The sequence below is a fragment of the Neovison vison genome, chromosome 8 (assembly GCF_020171115.1).
Source record: "Neovison vison isolate M4711 chromosome 8, ASM_NN_V1, whole genome shotgun sequence".
Taxonomy (NCBI): domain Eukaryota; kingdom Metazoa; phylum Chordata; class Mammalia; order Carnivora; family Mustelidae; genus Neogale; species Neogale vison.
Genome location: NC_058098.1, coordinates 109,695,151 through 109,710,884, shown reverse-complemented (window position 1 = coordinate 109,710,884; position 15,734 = coordinate 109,695,151). Strand labels below are relative to the sequence as shown.

The window sequence follows — 15,734 nt, the reverse complement described above, 5'->3', positions numbered from 1 at the left end:
ATTTTTTCTTTTTCTTTCCTTTTTTTAAAAAAGATTTTATTTATTTATTTATTTGTCAGAGAGAGAGAGAGAGCGAGAGCGAGCACAGGCAGGCAGAGTGGCACGCAGAGGCAGAGGGAGAAGCAGGCCCGATATGGGACTTGATCCCAGGATGCTGGGATCATGACCTGAGCTGAAGGCAGCCGCTTAACCGACTGAGCCACCCAGGCATCCCAAGATTTCATTTTAATTTCTAATATAGTATTGGTAGATATGACCCATATAAGCCAAAGCTTTTTGAGGTCTTTGATAGGATTTAAGAGTATAAGGGATCTGAGACTAAGAAGCTGTCATAGATGTTCTTTCAGAATAACATTTTCAAATTAGTATTTTATAATAATGATTCTTAACTGAGGCTCAACTGGCATGACTCACCCCACAATTTCTCAATCAGGGTCTCCACCAGTGGGGTCTAGGTAAGTTTTTGTTTGTTTATAAAAAGTAAAAATGGGTGTCTGGTTGGCTCAGTTACTGGAGCATATGACTCTTGATATTGGGGTCGTGAGTTTGAGCCCCACACTGGGTGTAGAGATGACATTAAAAATCCTAAAAATAAAGAAGTGAAAACATTTTAAATTTGTTCTAATTTTAATATGATTTGCCTTCTTAAATAGGAACTGTTGTTTGAGGAGATAGGAATTGTTTTCCAACTATCAAAGATCAGGTTAAAATTCACTTAAAAATGGTAGTAGCAACTTTTTTTTTTTTTTTAAGATTATTTATTTATTTATTTGACAGAGCGAGATCACAAGCAGGCAGAGAGGCAGGCAGAGAGAGAGAGAGAAAGCAGGCTCCCTGCTGAGCAGAGAGCCCGATGTGGGCCTCGATCCCAGGACCCTGAGATCATGACCTGAGCCGAAGGCAGCGGCTTAACCCACTGAGCCACCCAGGCGCCCGTAGTAGCAACTTTTTAATTTAATACTATGTTTGGCATGGTGCTAAGCAATTTATGTGCATTATCTTAATCCTCACAGTAAATATAAGAGGGAAGAATTGTGTACACATTTTACAGATGAAGAAACTGAGGATTACAAAAAGTAAATAATTTGCACAAGGCCACGTAACTCCGGACACGTGTTACTAGAATTTGAATTCAGGTGTGACTCTGAAGCCTGGTCTCCACCCTGTTAGATCTTAAAAGAATTGTGAAAAGTGGAGCCCTTTTGAACAGTAACTTTTTGATAGCTACTTTGTGCAGTTGTAACGTTGCACATCTATCCTTGTGGACAATAACCTGAGTGTTACCCGATAATGCTTACCTGGCCTATTATTAACATTTCTTGAAATCCCATCTTTTTTTATCCTTTAAGTAAAACAGCATGGGTACAAAGATAAATAACCCATCTTTGTTCACAGGGGCTCAGAATCATGTGACTATAGTGTAAGGCATTCTTTGACAAGTATCTTAAGCTATGGGTGTTGCTTTGTGGCAATGAGGAGGGGACTCTGCCACATGGAGGTTGGTGAAATCTAAATGGATCAGGTACCAACATCTCAGAGGCTTCTTCCAGCTTTACATTTGATCTTCTAACTTCTGATAACTTTTCATTCACTCCAACATTCTCTCTTACTTATCTCATGCATTACTTTTTTTAAAGATGTATTTGTTTACTTTAGAGGGAGAGCAGCACACAAGCAGGGGGAGGGGCAAAGGGAGAGGGAGGAGGAGAGAATCTCAAGCAGACTCCCCGCTGAGCAGGAACCAGACAGGAGGCTTAATCCCAGGACCCTGAGATCATGACCTGAGCCAAAATCAAGAGTTGGCCACTTAACTCACTGAGCCATGTAGGCTCCCGTCATGCATTTCCCTATAGAAGCATTGGACACTTAGTTCTTGCCTGATTTTGATCTCCCAAGCTGGCCCACTTTTCTACTTTGCTCTCCCCCTTTTTTAATATTCAAAACCAAAATTTATTTGTATATTTACATATATGTATATTTATTCTTATATATTTCAGAAATTGATTAATGCTAGAATACCAGTAGAAATTTATATTTTTGCAAGATGATAGAGATGAAGACAGGATACAGGTTAAAGAAATGGTTATTAACTGTAGTGGTTGTTGCCATAAAGGAAAAAAAAAAATTTAACACGGATTAGAGTTTAGGTACAGACAAAAGAAAGAAGCGTTTTCCTTCTGTTGGGTCCTAGTCACTTTTTATTTTGAAGTATTTTTAGGAAGCAGTAAAGAGGCAATAATGTAGTATAATTATGACCCTCGTAGCCAGCTTCATCTTCTCTTAATATTTTCACATACTTGCTTCCGATTTTTTTTTTTTTAAAGATTTTATTTATTTATCAGAGAGAGAGAGGGAGCACGAGCGAGCACAGGCAGACAGAGTGGCGGGCAGAGGCAGAGGGAGAAGCAGGCTCCCTGCCGAGCAAGGAGCCCGATGTGGGACTCGATCCCAGGACGCTGGGATCATGACCTGAGCCAAAGGCAGCTGCTTAACCAACTAAGCCACCCAGGTGTCCCCTTGCTTCCGATTTTTATAGTGCCGTGTATATCCCCATTCCCTTCCTAGTTTCTCCATAGGTGAATTGATGTCTTAACTCTGGTGTGTTTTTTTCATTCATGTTTTTATATTTTGCTATATATGTGTGTATTTTTATAGAACACTTTTTGCATTTTAGAAAATGTTATTGTACATATGTATCTTTCTATAGATTGCTTTTTTGCTTATCATCAAGTTTTTGAGATCCATCCATCTTGGTACTTGGATTCACTTATGCATTTTTAGCTACTGCATAGAATTTTATTACATGGCCGTACTGAAATTTGCCTATTCTTCTTTTGGCCTTTTGTATTGTGTGTGTTTGATTCCTTGTCTTTTTCTCTTTTCTTTTCTCTCCTTTTTTCTTTAATTTTTTTTTTCTTAATGGCCAGAGCAAGGTCTTTTATTTTGTCTTTTTTTCTGTTTGTTTGTTTTTTAACCATCATGCCCTGATTTCCTAGGGGATGGGTTCCAGCAGTTGAGGCTCCTCTCCACTGGTTCTCACATAGTGTGCTTGTCTGGGTGGCACAGGCTGAGGCTTCAGTTGAACCAAAGTACCTTTCTCTTTTTCTTTCCCTGATCATTTTCCTTCATGCAGCTCTTAGGGTGCTTACTGTGTTCAAAATGCACCTTCATGCACCTGGCGAGAATCTTGCCCTGAATGGCAATGCCGATAGACCATGCTGTGGACTTTCCGGTTTGCCATGGTAGCATTTGTGGGGCACTGCTTTTGAACAGCACCTTTTCCCTTGGTGTCACAGTACACCTTTCCTGTAGATGGGCATGTGTGGCAGAAGGAGCAACAAACACCCTGTGTTCTGAAAGGCCTAGAGAATTTAGAGCAGGCCCCTCTCCTGTCCTGTTGTGTTGGGCATGTTGGCGCTTTACCAGAAGATGGCGGTTTTGCTGACCTTTGCATTTTAACATTTTTTTTTTTTTCAGGTTTAGCTTTTTTCCTTTCTGGTAGAGTTAACATACCATATAATTCTTTTTTTTTTTTCTCCAAAAAAAATGTATATAACTTAGTAGCTTTTCGTATAGTCACAAATTTGTTTAACCATAACCATTATTTAATTCCGGGACATTTTGATCACTCTGCAAAGAAACCCATACCCATTAGCAGTCGCTGATCAGCTTCCCCCTCCACTCATCCTCTAGCAACTACTCATTCACTTCCTGTTGCCATGGGTTTGCTTATTCTGGGCTTTTCATATAAATGGAATCATACAATATATGGCCCTTTGTGTCTTTCACTTTCATGATGTTTCATTTGGTATAATGCCTCAAGGTTTATCTATATTGTAGAATGAATCATCAGCACTTCATTCCTTTTTATGGCTGAATAATGCTAGTCTGTGGTAACTATGTTTAGCTCTCCAAGGAGCTGCCAAACTGTGTAACAGAGCAGCAGCACCATTTTACACCAGCAATGCACAAAGATTCTGACTTTTCCACGTTTTTGCCAGTGCTTATTATGTTTTTTTGATTGTAATCATCCTAGTTGGTATGAAATATCTCACTGTAATTTTGATTTGCATTTCCCTAGTGACTAATGATGTGGAACATCTTTTCATGTACTTACGGGCCTTTTGTATATCTTCTTGGAGAAATGTCTTTTGAAATCCTCTGCCCATTATTTAATTGTTGTTTTTTTTTTCTTTATTGTTGAGTTGTAAGAGTTCTTTATATATTCTGGATACTGGACTCTTATTGGTACATGATTTGCAAATTTTTTTTCCCATTCTGTAGGTTGTCTCTACTTTCTTTTTTTTTTTTTTTTCTGTTTAAGTAAGCTCTGTGCGCAACGTGGGGCTTGGACTCAGAACCCCAACATCAGGAGTCACATGCTGTACCAACTGAACCCGCCAGGTGCCCCATCTGTACTTTCTTGATAGTGTCTTTTTAAGTACACTTTTAAGTACAAAAATTTTAATATTCAAATTTATATACATACATACATATATGATGTATATATCTATCATATATATTTATATGTATATTCCTATCTATATACGTGTGTGTGTGTATATATATATTTTTTGGGGGGCTTGTTTAGGCTTTAGGGTGCCATAGTGAAGAAACATTACCTAGTCTAAGGACGTGAAAAGCTATGCCTGTTTTATCTAAGAGTTTTATAGTTTTAGCTCTCTCTCTTTTTTTTGAGAGAGAGTGTGTGCACGAGCACAGGAGGAGGGGCAGAGAGAGAGGGAGAGAGACTGCTGGACTTGATTTTACAACCCTGAGATCATGACTTGAACCGAAATCAAGAGTCAGTCGCTTAACTGATTGAGCCACCCAGGCGCCCCAGCTTTAGCTCTTAAATTTAGGTCTTTGAATAATTTTGCATTAATTTTTGTACATGGTGTGAGGGTGAAACTTCATTCTTTGCATGTGGTTATCCACCTGTTCTCAGGACCATTTGTAGAATTTTATTCCTCTGGTGAATTGTCTTGACACCCTTGTCCAAAATCTATTAACCATAAATGTATGGGCTTATTTCTGGAATCTTCATGTATATGTCTATCCTTACACCAATACCACATAATCTTGATTATTGTAGTTTTAAAAGCTGAAAGTATGAATCCTCTTAAATTTGTTCTCTTTCAAAACAATTTTGGCTATTCTGGGTCACTTACATGTCCATATGAATTTTAGGGTTTATTAATTTTTATGAAAAGGCAGTGGGAATTTTGATAGAAGTTGCACTGGATATGTAGATAAATTTGGGGTGAATTGCCATGTTAACCATAGTAAGTCATTCAATCTGTGAACATAGTTTCTCCATTTATTTAGGTCTTTAATTTCCTTTAACAGTGTTTATAGTTTTTAGTATAAAAGATTTGTCCTTTGTTAAATATTTTTTTAAGTATATTTTTTTCTGTTGGTGCCATCGTAAATGAAATTGCTTTTTTAATTTCAGTTTTGGATTATTCATTGCTAATGATGGACATGTAACTGATTTTTCTTTATTATTTGCCTCTAAACTACCAAACTGTTTCTCTTCATTCAGGTAGTTTCCTGAAATCTCCATTGTTATAAAAATCCTTCTAATTTTATTCAACTTCCTTATTCCTCTTTTGAAGATTTTTTTTTTTTTCTTACCAGACAAATGAGTTGCATCAATACTGAGCTATTTTTGATCCAATAATTTGGTTCAGACATTTGGGTACTTGTTAAAAGCATCTGCAGACAAATGTTTTAACTGCCTGCTTTTTTGTACCGCCTGTGCCAGCTAACATCATCATGGGCTGATACTCCATTAAAATACAGACATAGGGAAGCTTGGGAATAACCTGTGGAGGACTCTCCTCCTCTCTGCTTTCCCCCTTCATCCCCCACAACTAATATGTAAGAATGAGAATTCTGAACTATTCTGAAAAACACGCAGTTTCAGTTAAGTAACTAGAATCAGTAATGGCTACTCCTTCCCTGCATTCTGTCCCTTACTGTGCAGGTACCTAAATTCTTCATCACTAGCTCTGGTCTTGTATATGGTACATGCCAGTTCTCTAAAGCTTTGCCTGAGTCCCTGATTGTCATCTACTACTGAAAAGCCTGATCTCCCGTATCCCAGTGTCTTCTTGATAATAAACTGTGGTGAAATTATCCCAGCTGTAGAGAAAGTACAGTAAAAAATTTGGTATTATTTCCTATCATTGTATAAAGGTATAAAGTATGTATAGAGTATGGGACTTCTACTTTAATAACTTTTGGAAGGTAGCAAATTTGATGTTCCATCAAGCTTGGTAAAGTGGTTTTAAACAATTATAAATTTTTAAAAATGGTACATGTACCATGTACCAAATTTCTGATGATGATAATTCTATTAAGTCTTTTAATTTTTTCATTGTCTAAATACTAGTTTTGCCACTGTGGTCATTTCATGTTTTTAGAATGTTAATGGTATGGGAATTGTTCCTATTCAGAAGCCTGTGTTAATTTATGAAAATATATATATGGAATTTAACACTAGTAAATTTTGAAGGTGAGTTTTAGGTGGTGGTTGGTGATTTCTGTCTTTGACTCAGTTGCACGTCAGAGATTCTAGTCCTTTTCACCCTGTACCAAGAGGTTGTGTAAGAGACTAAGATTTGCTGCAATTATTTGTAGAGCTTGTTGGAGTTTTGGTTCCGTAAGGTATGCATTAGAATTCAGTTAGTTTTGTTTTACAGGACAACAATTTATCAAATACTCATTAAGTAAGGAGTATAATTTTGCGGGTGCTAATAGAGCTAATGCACCAATAATTTCATTGATCTTCACTGGTGAAATGTCTATGGAAGTATCTGGCCGTTTTAGTGTTGGGTTTCTCTTTGAGTAGTTGATTAAAAAGAGTGTTTGAAGAACTTTAAGTCACTTTAGTCTAAGTGAGTCTTTTTTTTTTTTTTAAGATTTTATTTATTTATTTGACAGATTGATCACAAGTAGACAGAGAGGCAGGAAGAGGGAGAGGGGGGAAGCAGGCTCCCTGCTGAGCAAAGAGCCTCATGTGGGGCTCGATCCCAGGACCTTGAAGCTAGGACCTGAGCTGAAGGCAGAGGCTTAACCCACTGAGCCACCCAGGGGCCCCTAAGTGAGCCTTTCTAAATCAGTTTTTCAGGTTCATTTTCAGTCGAGAGTTTTAAGAATTTGAAAGTATTGTAGAAAAGATCTGATACTTAATCCCATTCATTGCCCTTACACAGTTCAAAAACACTGCTTAATTAGAAAATTATATATGGGGCGCCTGGGTGGCTCAATGGGTTAAGCCTCTGCCTTCGGCTCAGGTCATGATTCCAGGGTCCTGGGATCAAGTCCCACATCAGGCTCCCTGCATCTCTCTGCTCGTCGGGGAGGAGTCTGCTTCCTCCCCCTTCTCTCTGCCTGCCTCTCCACCTACTTGTGATCTCTGTCTGTCAAATAAATAAATAAAATCTTTAAAAAAAAAAAAAAAGAAAGAAAAGAAAATTATATATGTGATAAAATCTCATTTGTGGTTCTGGGTCCGTAAATGAGAATTCACAAGAATAGTGAGAAGCAGAAATATACGTGTGTGTGTGTGTGTTGCCCATCAGCGTCCCAAAAGTAAGGCCTCTGAGTCCTAAACTTAAGCTCTTCCTACATAAAGAGCACCCTACCCCTTCGGCTAGTCTTACCATCTGAGTCCCCCCCACTGCTATTCCCACCCAGCCTGGCCAGGTAAGGCTGCAGAGGGAGGATCTGTGAGCCCCTAGAGGTATTATATTAAGAAAGTTTTGTGTCTAAAATTACTTAGAATTATATTTGTAAATGATACTTGTTCAGATTTTTCTTTACTTTTTAATTTTTTTTATTTTTAAAGATTTTATTTATTTATTTGCAAGAGAGAGAGAGAGAGAGCATAATAGGGAAGAAGGTCAGAGAGAAAAACAGACTCCCCATGGAGCCTGATGCGAGACTCGATCCTGGGACTCCAGGATCATGACCTGAGCCAAAGGCAGTTGCCCAACCAACTGAGCTACCCAGGAGCCCTCATATTTTTCTTTAAAAAGATTATTAAATGCAGTGTTTTTTTCTTTTTAAACTTTCATGAAATGTTGCTGTCTCCTGTCCCTTGCTTCCAACCCTGTTTGTCAAGGGCAAATACTTTGAATTGTTTCTTCTCTAATAACTTACGCTCACTGCTTGTCTCTAGCATCTCAAATAGTGTCTGTTTGGGCACCTAATAAATCTTGGTTGAATGAATGAAAGATTATTATTACTCTGTTTCCAGACTTGATAAATAGTTTATAATTTACAAGTACAATTCTAGGTTGATTATCATTTTTCCTCTTGAGTAACCTTTCTCCACCATCTTAGGTTAGAATAGTGTTGATATTCATATAGAATTCCACTCGGATTCTAGATCTTTGCATGTGACCTATGTTTTCTTTCTGTAAACTTCTGTGATCTTATGTTAGCACTTAAAAAAAAAATTAAGTATGCTGGAAATTCAGTGTGAATGTGCCTCTCTCTCAGTAAGGGCAAATGTTCTTGAATCATTTCTTTGATAGGTCTTTCCTTACTCCCTCTCCCCACCAAAAGAGATGAAGAAGTGTGTTTTCCCTATTGTTGTCTTTCTGAAGCTTTTAGTCTTGGGATGTTGAACTTCATGAATTATTTTTATTATATTTTATTTAATTTATTTTAGCTTTCGGTTTTCACTTATTTATTTCTTTGTCTTAGTGTTGAAATTTCTGGGAGATTTCCTTAGCAGTACCTTCTAATCCTTCCATTAGCTTTTTGTGTGTTATCGAATTTTAAAAGTGTTACCCTATTTCTTTGTTTCCGATTATTCTTTTTTATTTTTTATTTTTTTACTTTCTGGCTGTTCTCTTTTTTAAATAGAATATTCCGGGATTTAGTTAGAGTATTGTAGATAGACTTTCAACCTTTCCTGCTGGCTTTTTCTCTTGCCCACCCCTCTTTCTCACAATACTTGATATCTTTGAGGTCTAAGTCACTTCAAGCTTTGTGCTTGCCTTCTCCTTGCATCTGTCTGTACATATATAGATTATCACTTCCTTCTCTTGGCTAAGTTTGCACCTTTTTTTTTTTTTTTTTTGCATCTGCTTTCCATCCTCTAAAACTTTTTTTTGGCTGATTCTTCTATCGTTGTTTCCACTTTTATTGTCATTGAAATGTGTGTGCATTTTAATTGCTATTTGGTATGGTTTTATGGGGGAAGAGGAGATAAATGCATATGTTCCATCTGCCATTTTAAAATTAGAGTTCTTCCTCTTTGTTTGTGGCCCCAATTCATGTAATTTTATGATTGTAATGCAAATGACAAGTTAGATATGTAAATTTAAAATAAAATAATGAAAGTTGGTTTGAAGGAAATTTTGAGTGAAAAGTTAATCTGTCTTGATGTCCAGATAGATAATGTGCCCTGTAATAATGCATTCTTTGAATTTTATTTGTGTAGAAGAAATTGAGGAAGAATCGGAAACCACAATTGAAGCCGACTTAACGGATAAACAGAAGCATCAGCTAAAACATAGGGAGCTCTTCTTGTCTCGCCAGTATGAATCTCTGCCTGCAACGCATATCAGGTAAGAGCACCTTAGAGGCTGATAGGAAGTATTCAGTAATATCGTGGCAATGAGAAAAAACACAGAGTAGCCTTCTTTGAAGCATTTCTAAATTTGCCTCATGATCTTGCTCAACTTGGTTTACTAAAGGCATCATAATGGGATTTTATCTAGGAAATGTATAGTGTGATTACCTTATTAAAGCCTTGCAGGTGTTCTGTAGTCAAGTGACCATTTTAGCTCTGCTTGAATATAGACTTTCCCAATCCACATGCATGCCTCTTCGCATCCTGCAGAAGAGTGTCCCGCACCCACCAGGAAGTGCTGGTTTTCTCCAGTTCCTAGAACGTTACAGAGGCGGGCATTAGAATCCTAGAACTAAAACACAAGATCTGGTTCCCAAGCGAGTGATTCTTGACCTTGTAGAATATATGGCCTTTTACTTTCTTTGGAGGATCTCTGGGATGAAAACTATATTTTGTATTACTTAACTCATATCTGCTCTGTACTTTGATGGGAAGCCAAAGTGAAAAAATTCTGTCCCTGGTTTGTAGTTTTGGGGGTTGTGGAGGAACGCTGGTGGCCTTTTGTGAAATGTGCTGGTGGTAACATTTAAGCATACATATCTTGGAAGACTAACAAAATGTTTGAACTCAAAAGGTAGGCAGTTACTGACTGTCAAGGTCAGGTCAGCTTCAGAAAGTAGTTGGCATTTATTCAACCTCAGAGAGACAGTGGGGCGAGCCTGGCGGCCTGCGGGTAACGGCAGGGCGCTATGTGCGAGGGGGGCAGTGTCATTGTCCGCCTCAAGTTACTGCAAGTTTTTCAGCTTTTGTTCGTAAACTTTACTTAATTCACCTCTCTAGTCATGATTACCTTAAAAATGGTTTATATAGGGGTGCCTGGGTGGCTCAGTGGGTTAAGCCTCTGCCTTCAGCTCAGGTCATGATCTTGGTCAGGGTCCTGGGATCGAGCCCTGCATCTGGGCTCCCTGCTCAGTGGGGAGCCTGCTTCCCCCTCTCTCTCTCTGCCTACCTCTCTGCCTACTTGTGATCTCTTCTCTGTCAAATAAATAAATCTTTTAAAAAATGGTTTATCTGGAGAAATATGGTATATTAATTTTATTTCAAAAATTAGCCCCTTGTCTTTCCCCCAGTGTGGGTATTGAATCTGTCTTTTTTGGCCTAAGTCAGGTTTGGAGACTTACTTAAGCTGTGATTTGGTCCTTGTATCACACACACACACACACACCCACGCACCCACCCAGTTCCCAGGACTTTTGTGCATATTTCTCTTTTCAGAAATGGATGCAGAGTTTCTAAAGCAGAAAATGTATGACAGAGATACTGGAATTCCTCGTGCTCCAAATCTTTTCAGAAATAATTTGATCTCAGTAGTGAAGAAGTTTTTAATTTTTTTAAATTTGAGAACATTTTAAATATTTATTTATTATTTATTTAAATTAAATTTAGTTAATATAAGTATATCATTAGCTTGAAGGGTAGAATTTGGTGATTCATCAGTTGCATACACTACCCATGCTCATTATATCAAGTGTCCTCCTTAAGGCCCATCACCCAGTTACTCCATCCTCCTCCACCTCCCCTCCAGCAACCCTCAGTTTGTTCCCTATTGTTAAGAGTCTCTTATGTTTGCTTCCCTTTCTGTTTTTATCTTATTTTATTTTTCCTTCCTTTCCCCTGTGTTCATCTGTTTTGTTTCTTAAACTCCACATATGAGTTAAATCGTATGGTATTTGTCTTTCTCTGACTGACTTATTTCACTTGTGGATACCCTCTAGTTCCAACCATGTCATTGCAGATGGCAAGATTTCATTCTTTTTGATGGCTGAGTAATATTCCATTGTGTGTGTATACCACATCTTCTTTATCTATTTATCTGTTGATGGACATCTGGGCTCTCTCTATACTTTGGCTATTGTGGACATTGCTGCTTTAAGCACTGGGGTGCATGTGCCCCTCGAATCACTATGTTTGTATCCTTGGGGTAAATATTAATAGTGCAGTTGCTATTTCCCAGAGTGGCTGCACCAGCTTGCCTTCTCACCCAGCAGTGTAAGAGGGTTCCCCTTTCTCTATGTCCTCACCAACATCTGTTTTCCCTGAGTTGTTAATTTTAGCCATTCTGACTGGTGTGAGCTGGTATCTCATTGTGGTTTCAACTTGTATTTCTCTGATGCTGAGTAATATTGAACATTTTCTCATGTGTCTATTAGCTCTTTGACTTTATTAGGTTTTTTAGGGGACACTATGTTTAAATTGGCTAGAGTTGGGCTGCCTGGGTGGCTCAGTGGGTTAAGTAAGCCTCTGCTTTCAGCTCAGGTCATGATCTCAGGGTCCTGTGATTGAGTCCCGCATCGGGCTCTCTGCTGGGCAGGGAGCCTGCTCCTTCCTCTCTCTCTCTACTTGTGATCTCTCTCTGACAGATAAATAAAATCTTTAAAAAAAAAAAAATTGGCTAGAGTTAGTATATTCTGTGTGACTTGGGTCCTTTGCTGGAAAAAATAATCATGCCAGGTAATGTAGAAACAGTCATTTTATCTACCAATGGGGTATTTCAAGAAGTAGGAAAGTAAGCTAATTTTTGTTCAAATCGATGGAACATGAAAACATATTTCATAATTTTCTTAAAGATAGATAATAAATGCCGAAGAGCCATACGCATTTATTACTTAATTGGAAGAAGCTAGAATATAAAGATTCATTTTAAGCTCAAGAAGTAATGTGGCTAGTCATAAGAATCTTGCCAGAACGAGAATCTGACAAATGGTTTTAAAAATGTATCCAAAACATGCAAGTACATTTTTAATTTACCATCCTGATAGCTTAGAATCTGTTTATAAGTAATGTTTCCTTTAACAGATTGCTTGGAATGGAAAAACTAGTAATGTGTTTTTCATCATCCATAAAAACTGAGACAATATATTGAAATATAATTATTAGGACACCTCTGTGTTGAACACAGAAATTACATAGAATATAGGATCATTCATTCAGTCACTGTTGAACATGTTTTCTGAGTATATTCTAGATTAAGGCATTTACTAGGTACTTAATAAGTTAAGATGAGGTCCCCATCTTATAAATTTAAGGAGTTTATCGGGTGAATTTACTGGCAATTCTTTTGAATTATGATGCGTTATAAACATTTGAGGCTTTTAATTTTTGTTGTTCTGTTCTCTAAGTTGAGAGGGAGTAGTACAGAGCCACAATTTGTCATCTGTGGCTTTCATTGCCAAACAGCTGAATGGGGTTAGGGGCAGTCTCTGGCCAAAGCACAGAGCCGTGCTAGCCAGCCCTCATGCTGATGTAAACAAGTGCACATTGGAGTGATCTTCACATTTTGCTAATGTTGAAGTCATGCCCTATCTATTTCTGCTGTAACAGGAGAAAATTACTGAAGCCCCATTGTTCTTTGGCAGCAAAGAGGGGTAATTTGGTGAATACTGGCTTTTTATTCTCCAGGGACATTATCAAGTGCCCAGAATTTCCTCAGTGGCATATGGAACGTAGGAGAAAACCTGACTGAGGCATTCCTGAGGTCCTTTGTAGTTTGTGAGCCACAATACTCACTGGATATTGTAAGCATTTCACAGTGGCATGGAGACAACTCTTTGTTCCTTCTGATTCCACTGGCAGAGAGGGAGAGTCACCAGGACCAGGACAGTTCTGGATAGTTAGGGATTTACTTTGTGTTCGTGAGCTAGGTAGGACTTGAGCAATGAAAACATCTTTGGAATGCTTTTTCGGGGTGCAGGAAGAGAAGCATCTCACATCATTCACAGTGCCTGAAGTCATTACTAACAGATGATATGCTGCAAACTCTCTAAAGCACTATAACATTGTTATGTCACATGCTGGACCTGTTCTGGATATATAATACTATATTCAGTCTTAGAGATAGACCATATTTATCAACCTTGGCTTTTAAAAATTCTGACATTCATCGAACCTTTGTGACAGATGTTATTCCAGTTGCTTTATATGTATTTTATTTACTCCTCGCAGACTTTATAAAGTAGGTCCTGTTATCCCCATTTTTATAGACGAGACTGAAGCATGAAAAGGTTAAGTAACCTGTCAGTTTCATGACTTTTACATAGCAGATTGGGAGATTGAACCCAGACCACATGGCTGCAGATGGACAGAATTACAAAGTGTACATGACCGGAGGTGTTAAACAGCATCAGAGATAAAAGAAAAGCTATTGAGTTACTTGTTGGATGGGTAGGCTCTCTGATATTTTATTTTTTCACATAATTTTCTACTCAGATGTTCAGGTCAGCAGGACAGACTACATTAAAAACTAAGTTAAACATGTAAACTATACTGTTCTACTAAAAGATGTTGCTGCCGTGCTAGATGTACAGTAGCCGCTGGGAACTACCTGCTTGATTGGGTGCCTGAGTTTATGGATATAACTTGTATTTGGTCCAGTGTCAGTTTTTTCCACATCTTGAACACAAAAAGCTTGGCTTTTTAAAAGCTGCTAATTACAGCATTCTGCGTATGATGATTAATGCCTCTTCCCAGCCTCTGGTGCAGGTAGTTAGTCATTTAAAAAGAGCCAGTTCTTTCCTGTTTGCCAACTTGGGATTCTGGATCACAGCCTTTGAAGTTATGCTTCATTATGTCTTAAAAGCATTTTCTTAGGTACCTGTTGATTATTGGCCTCAAATATTTCCTGCAGTAAGGGCTTTTGGACCTGATGATTTGTCCTCTAAGTCTGTCCTTATTGTGAAGACAGAGTGATGGTGGAGAAAGCATTATTATATCCATGTTGTTAGACTTGGCCCTCATTCAGAGTATCACTGGTAAGGATCCTGCCTGCCTCGTTGCTTAACCTCATCCATGCATTTTAAGTTCAGAGAAGCTATTTCAGAAAGTGATGTCAGTGGTAGGGTCTTAAAGACATAAATGCACATAGTGTTCAAGTAGTCCCTTCATGGCAGGGTGCCTCAGAGAAATCATTACTTCTTATCCCTTTAAACAAATTTTAGGCTAGGTTTCCAGAATATAGACATCACCATCATCATGATCTCTGTTCTTGCTCTGTAGAAGACGGGCTGCAACCACAATCGGTAGGAACCTCTCCTTGGTTTCTGCCATGCTGCTGCTGCATGGTTTCCTCACCTCCAAAATGAGGAGCTTTCTTAATTCAAATGAAAAAATATCTTGAGCAGCCATTAAAAATCTTGGGGCTTATGTATAATTTGTCTCGATTGTTCTAGACAGGCATCTTCTTAGACAGTAAGATTCTTGAAGGTTGGTGTCTTTATTTTTCTTTTTCCTGCCTGCTGTGGAACACAGCATGAAACTGCCAGTCAGAATTCGAAGTTTGCATTCATTTAAGTACCTATTCTTGAAGGGAATAAAAAGTCATCAACAGATAGTAGAATAATCTCTTCTCAACTATGACTGATCATAAGTGAAATTTTAGATTATGTGCCTCCCTCTTTTCATGAGAATGAAGGATTGGATGTCTGGAATTACGGGTTACTCAGGACTCTCAGAGAGAGTGAGTTATCAGAGTCAGCGTCAGGCTTTTACCTGGAGGGCTAGGCAGAGGATAGGAAGTTGTTTTTGTGTGCATACTATCATTGAATAAGGTGAGTTTATGAGCAGTAGATAGCAACCATGAGAAAGGGAGAAACTGAAGTTTCTAGCAAGCAGGAGTTACTTGAAGGATGGAAGACCAGAGTTCTTTTCTTGATCCCCAATATTGGTAAGGGTAGGGAAATAGATAAATAACTCTAATATATTTGAGTGTTACTATAATTAGAAACATCAGATTATAATATGTGCATATCTAATAGTTCCATTGTTTGGGTTTTATTTAACCGAAGTTCCTGATGCAAGTTTGTAGAGAGATACATACTCATTTGTTGTTTATTGAAGACTTATTTTATTTGGTCAGTAGTTTTTACTTTGTGAATAAATGAAATCATTCTCGTTAGTAAGCATGTGTCTGCATCATGAGTATAAATAGGAATTTGGTATATGATAGGTTTTAGATTTAATATCAGAAAATACAAGCAACTTTTTAAAAAAAAAAGATTTTATTTATTCATTTGAGGGAGAGTGAGAGAGAGAAGCATATTTCCTACTGAGCAGGGGGCCCAATGTGGGGCTTGGTCCCAGGACCTTG

The 15,734-nt window shown here is 38.0% G+C and overlaps 1 protein-coding gene across 2 annotated transcripts in view; it reads left to right on the top strand.

Moving 5' to 3' along the window:
• The window catches only part of MTA3 (metastasis associated 1 family member 3), a 161,638-nt gene that overhangs the window by 46,690 nt on the left and 99,214 nt on the right, over positions 1 to 15,734 (top strand). For both annotated transcript variants that reach the window (XR_006386011.1, XM_044261670.1), the window contains exon 4: positions 9,461 to 9,587. Coding sequence is in view for 1 of the 2 variants with exons in the window: in XM_044261670.1 (XP_044117605.1) it covers positions 9,461 to 9,587 (127 nt within the window). In the remaining variant the exon portion in view is untranslated. The remainder of the gene's footprint in view (positions 1 to 9,460; positions 9,588 to 15,734) is intronic.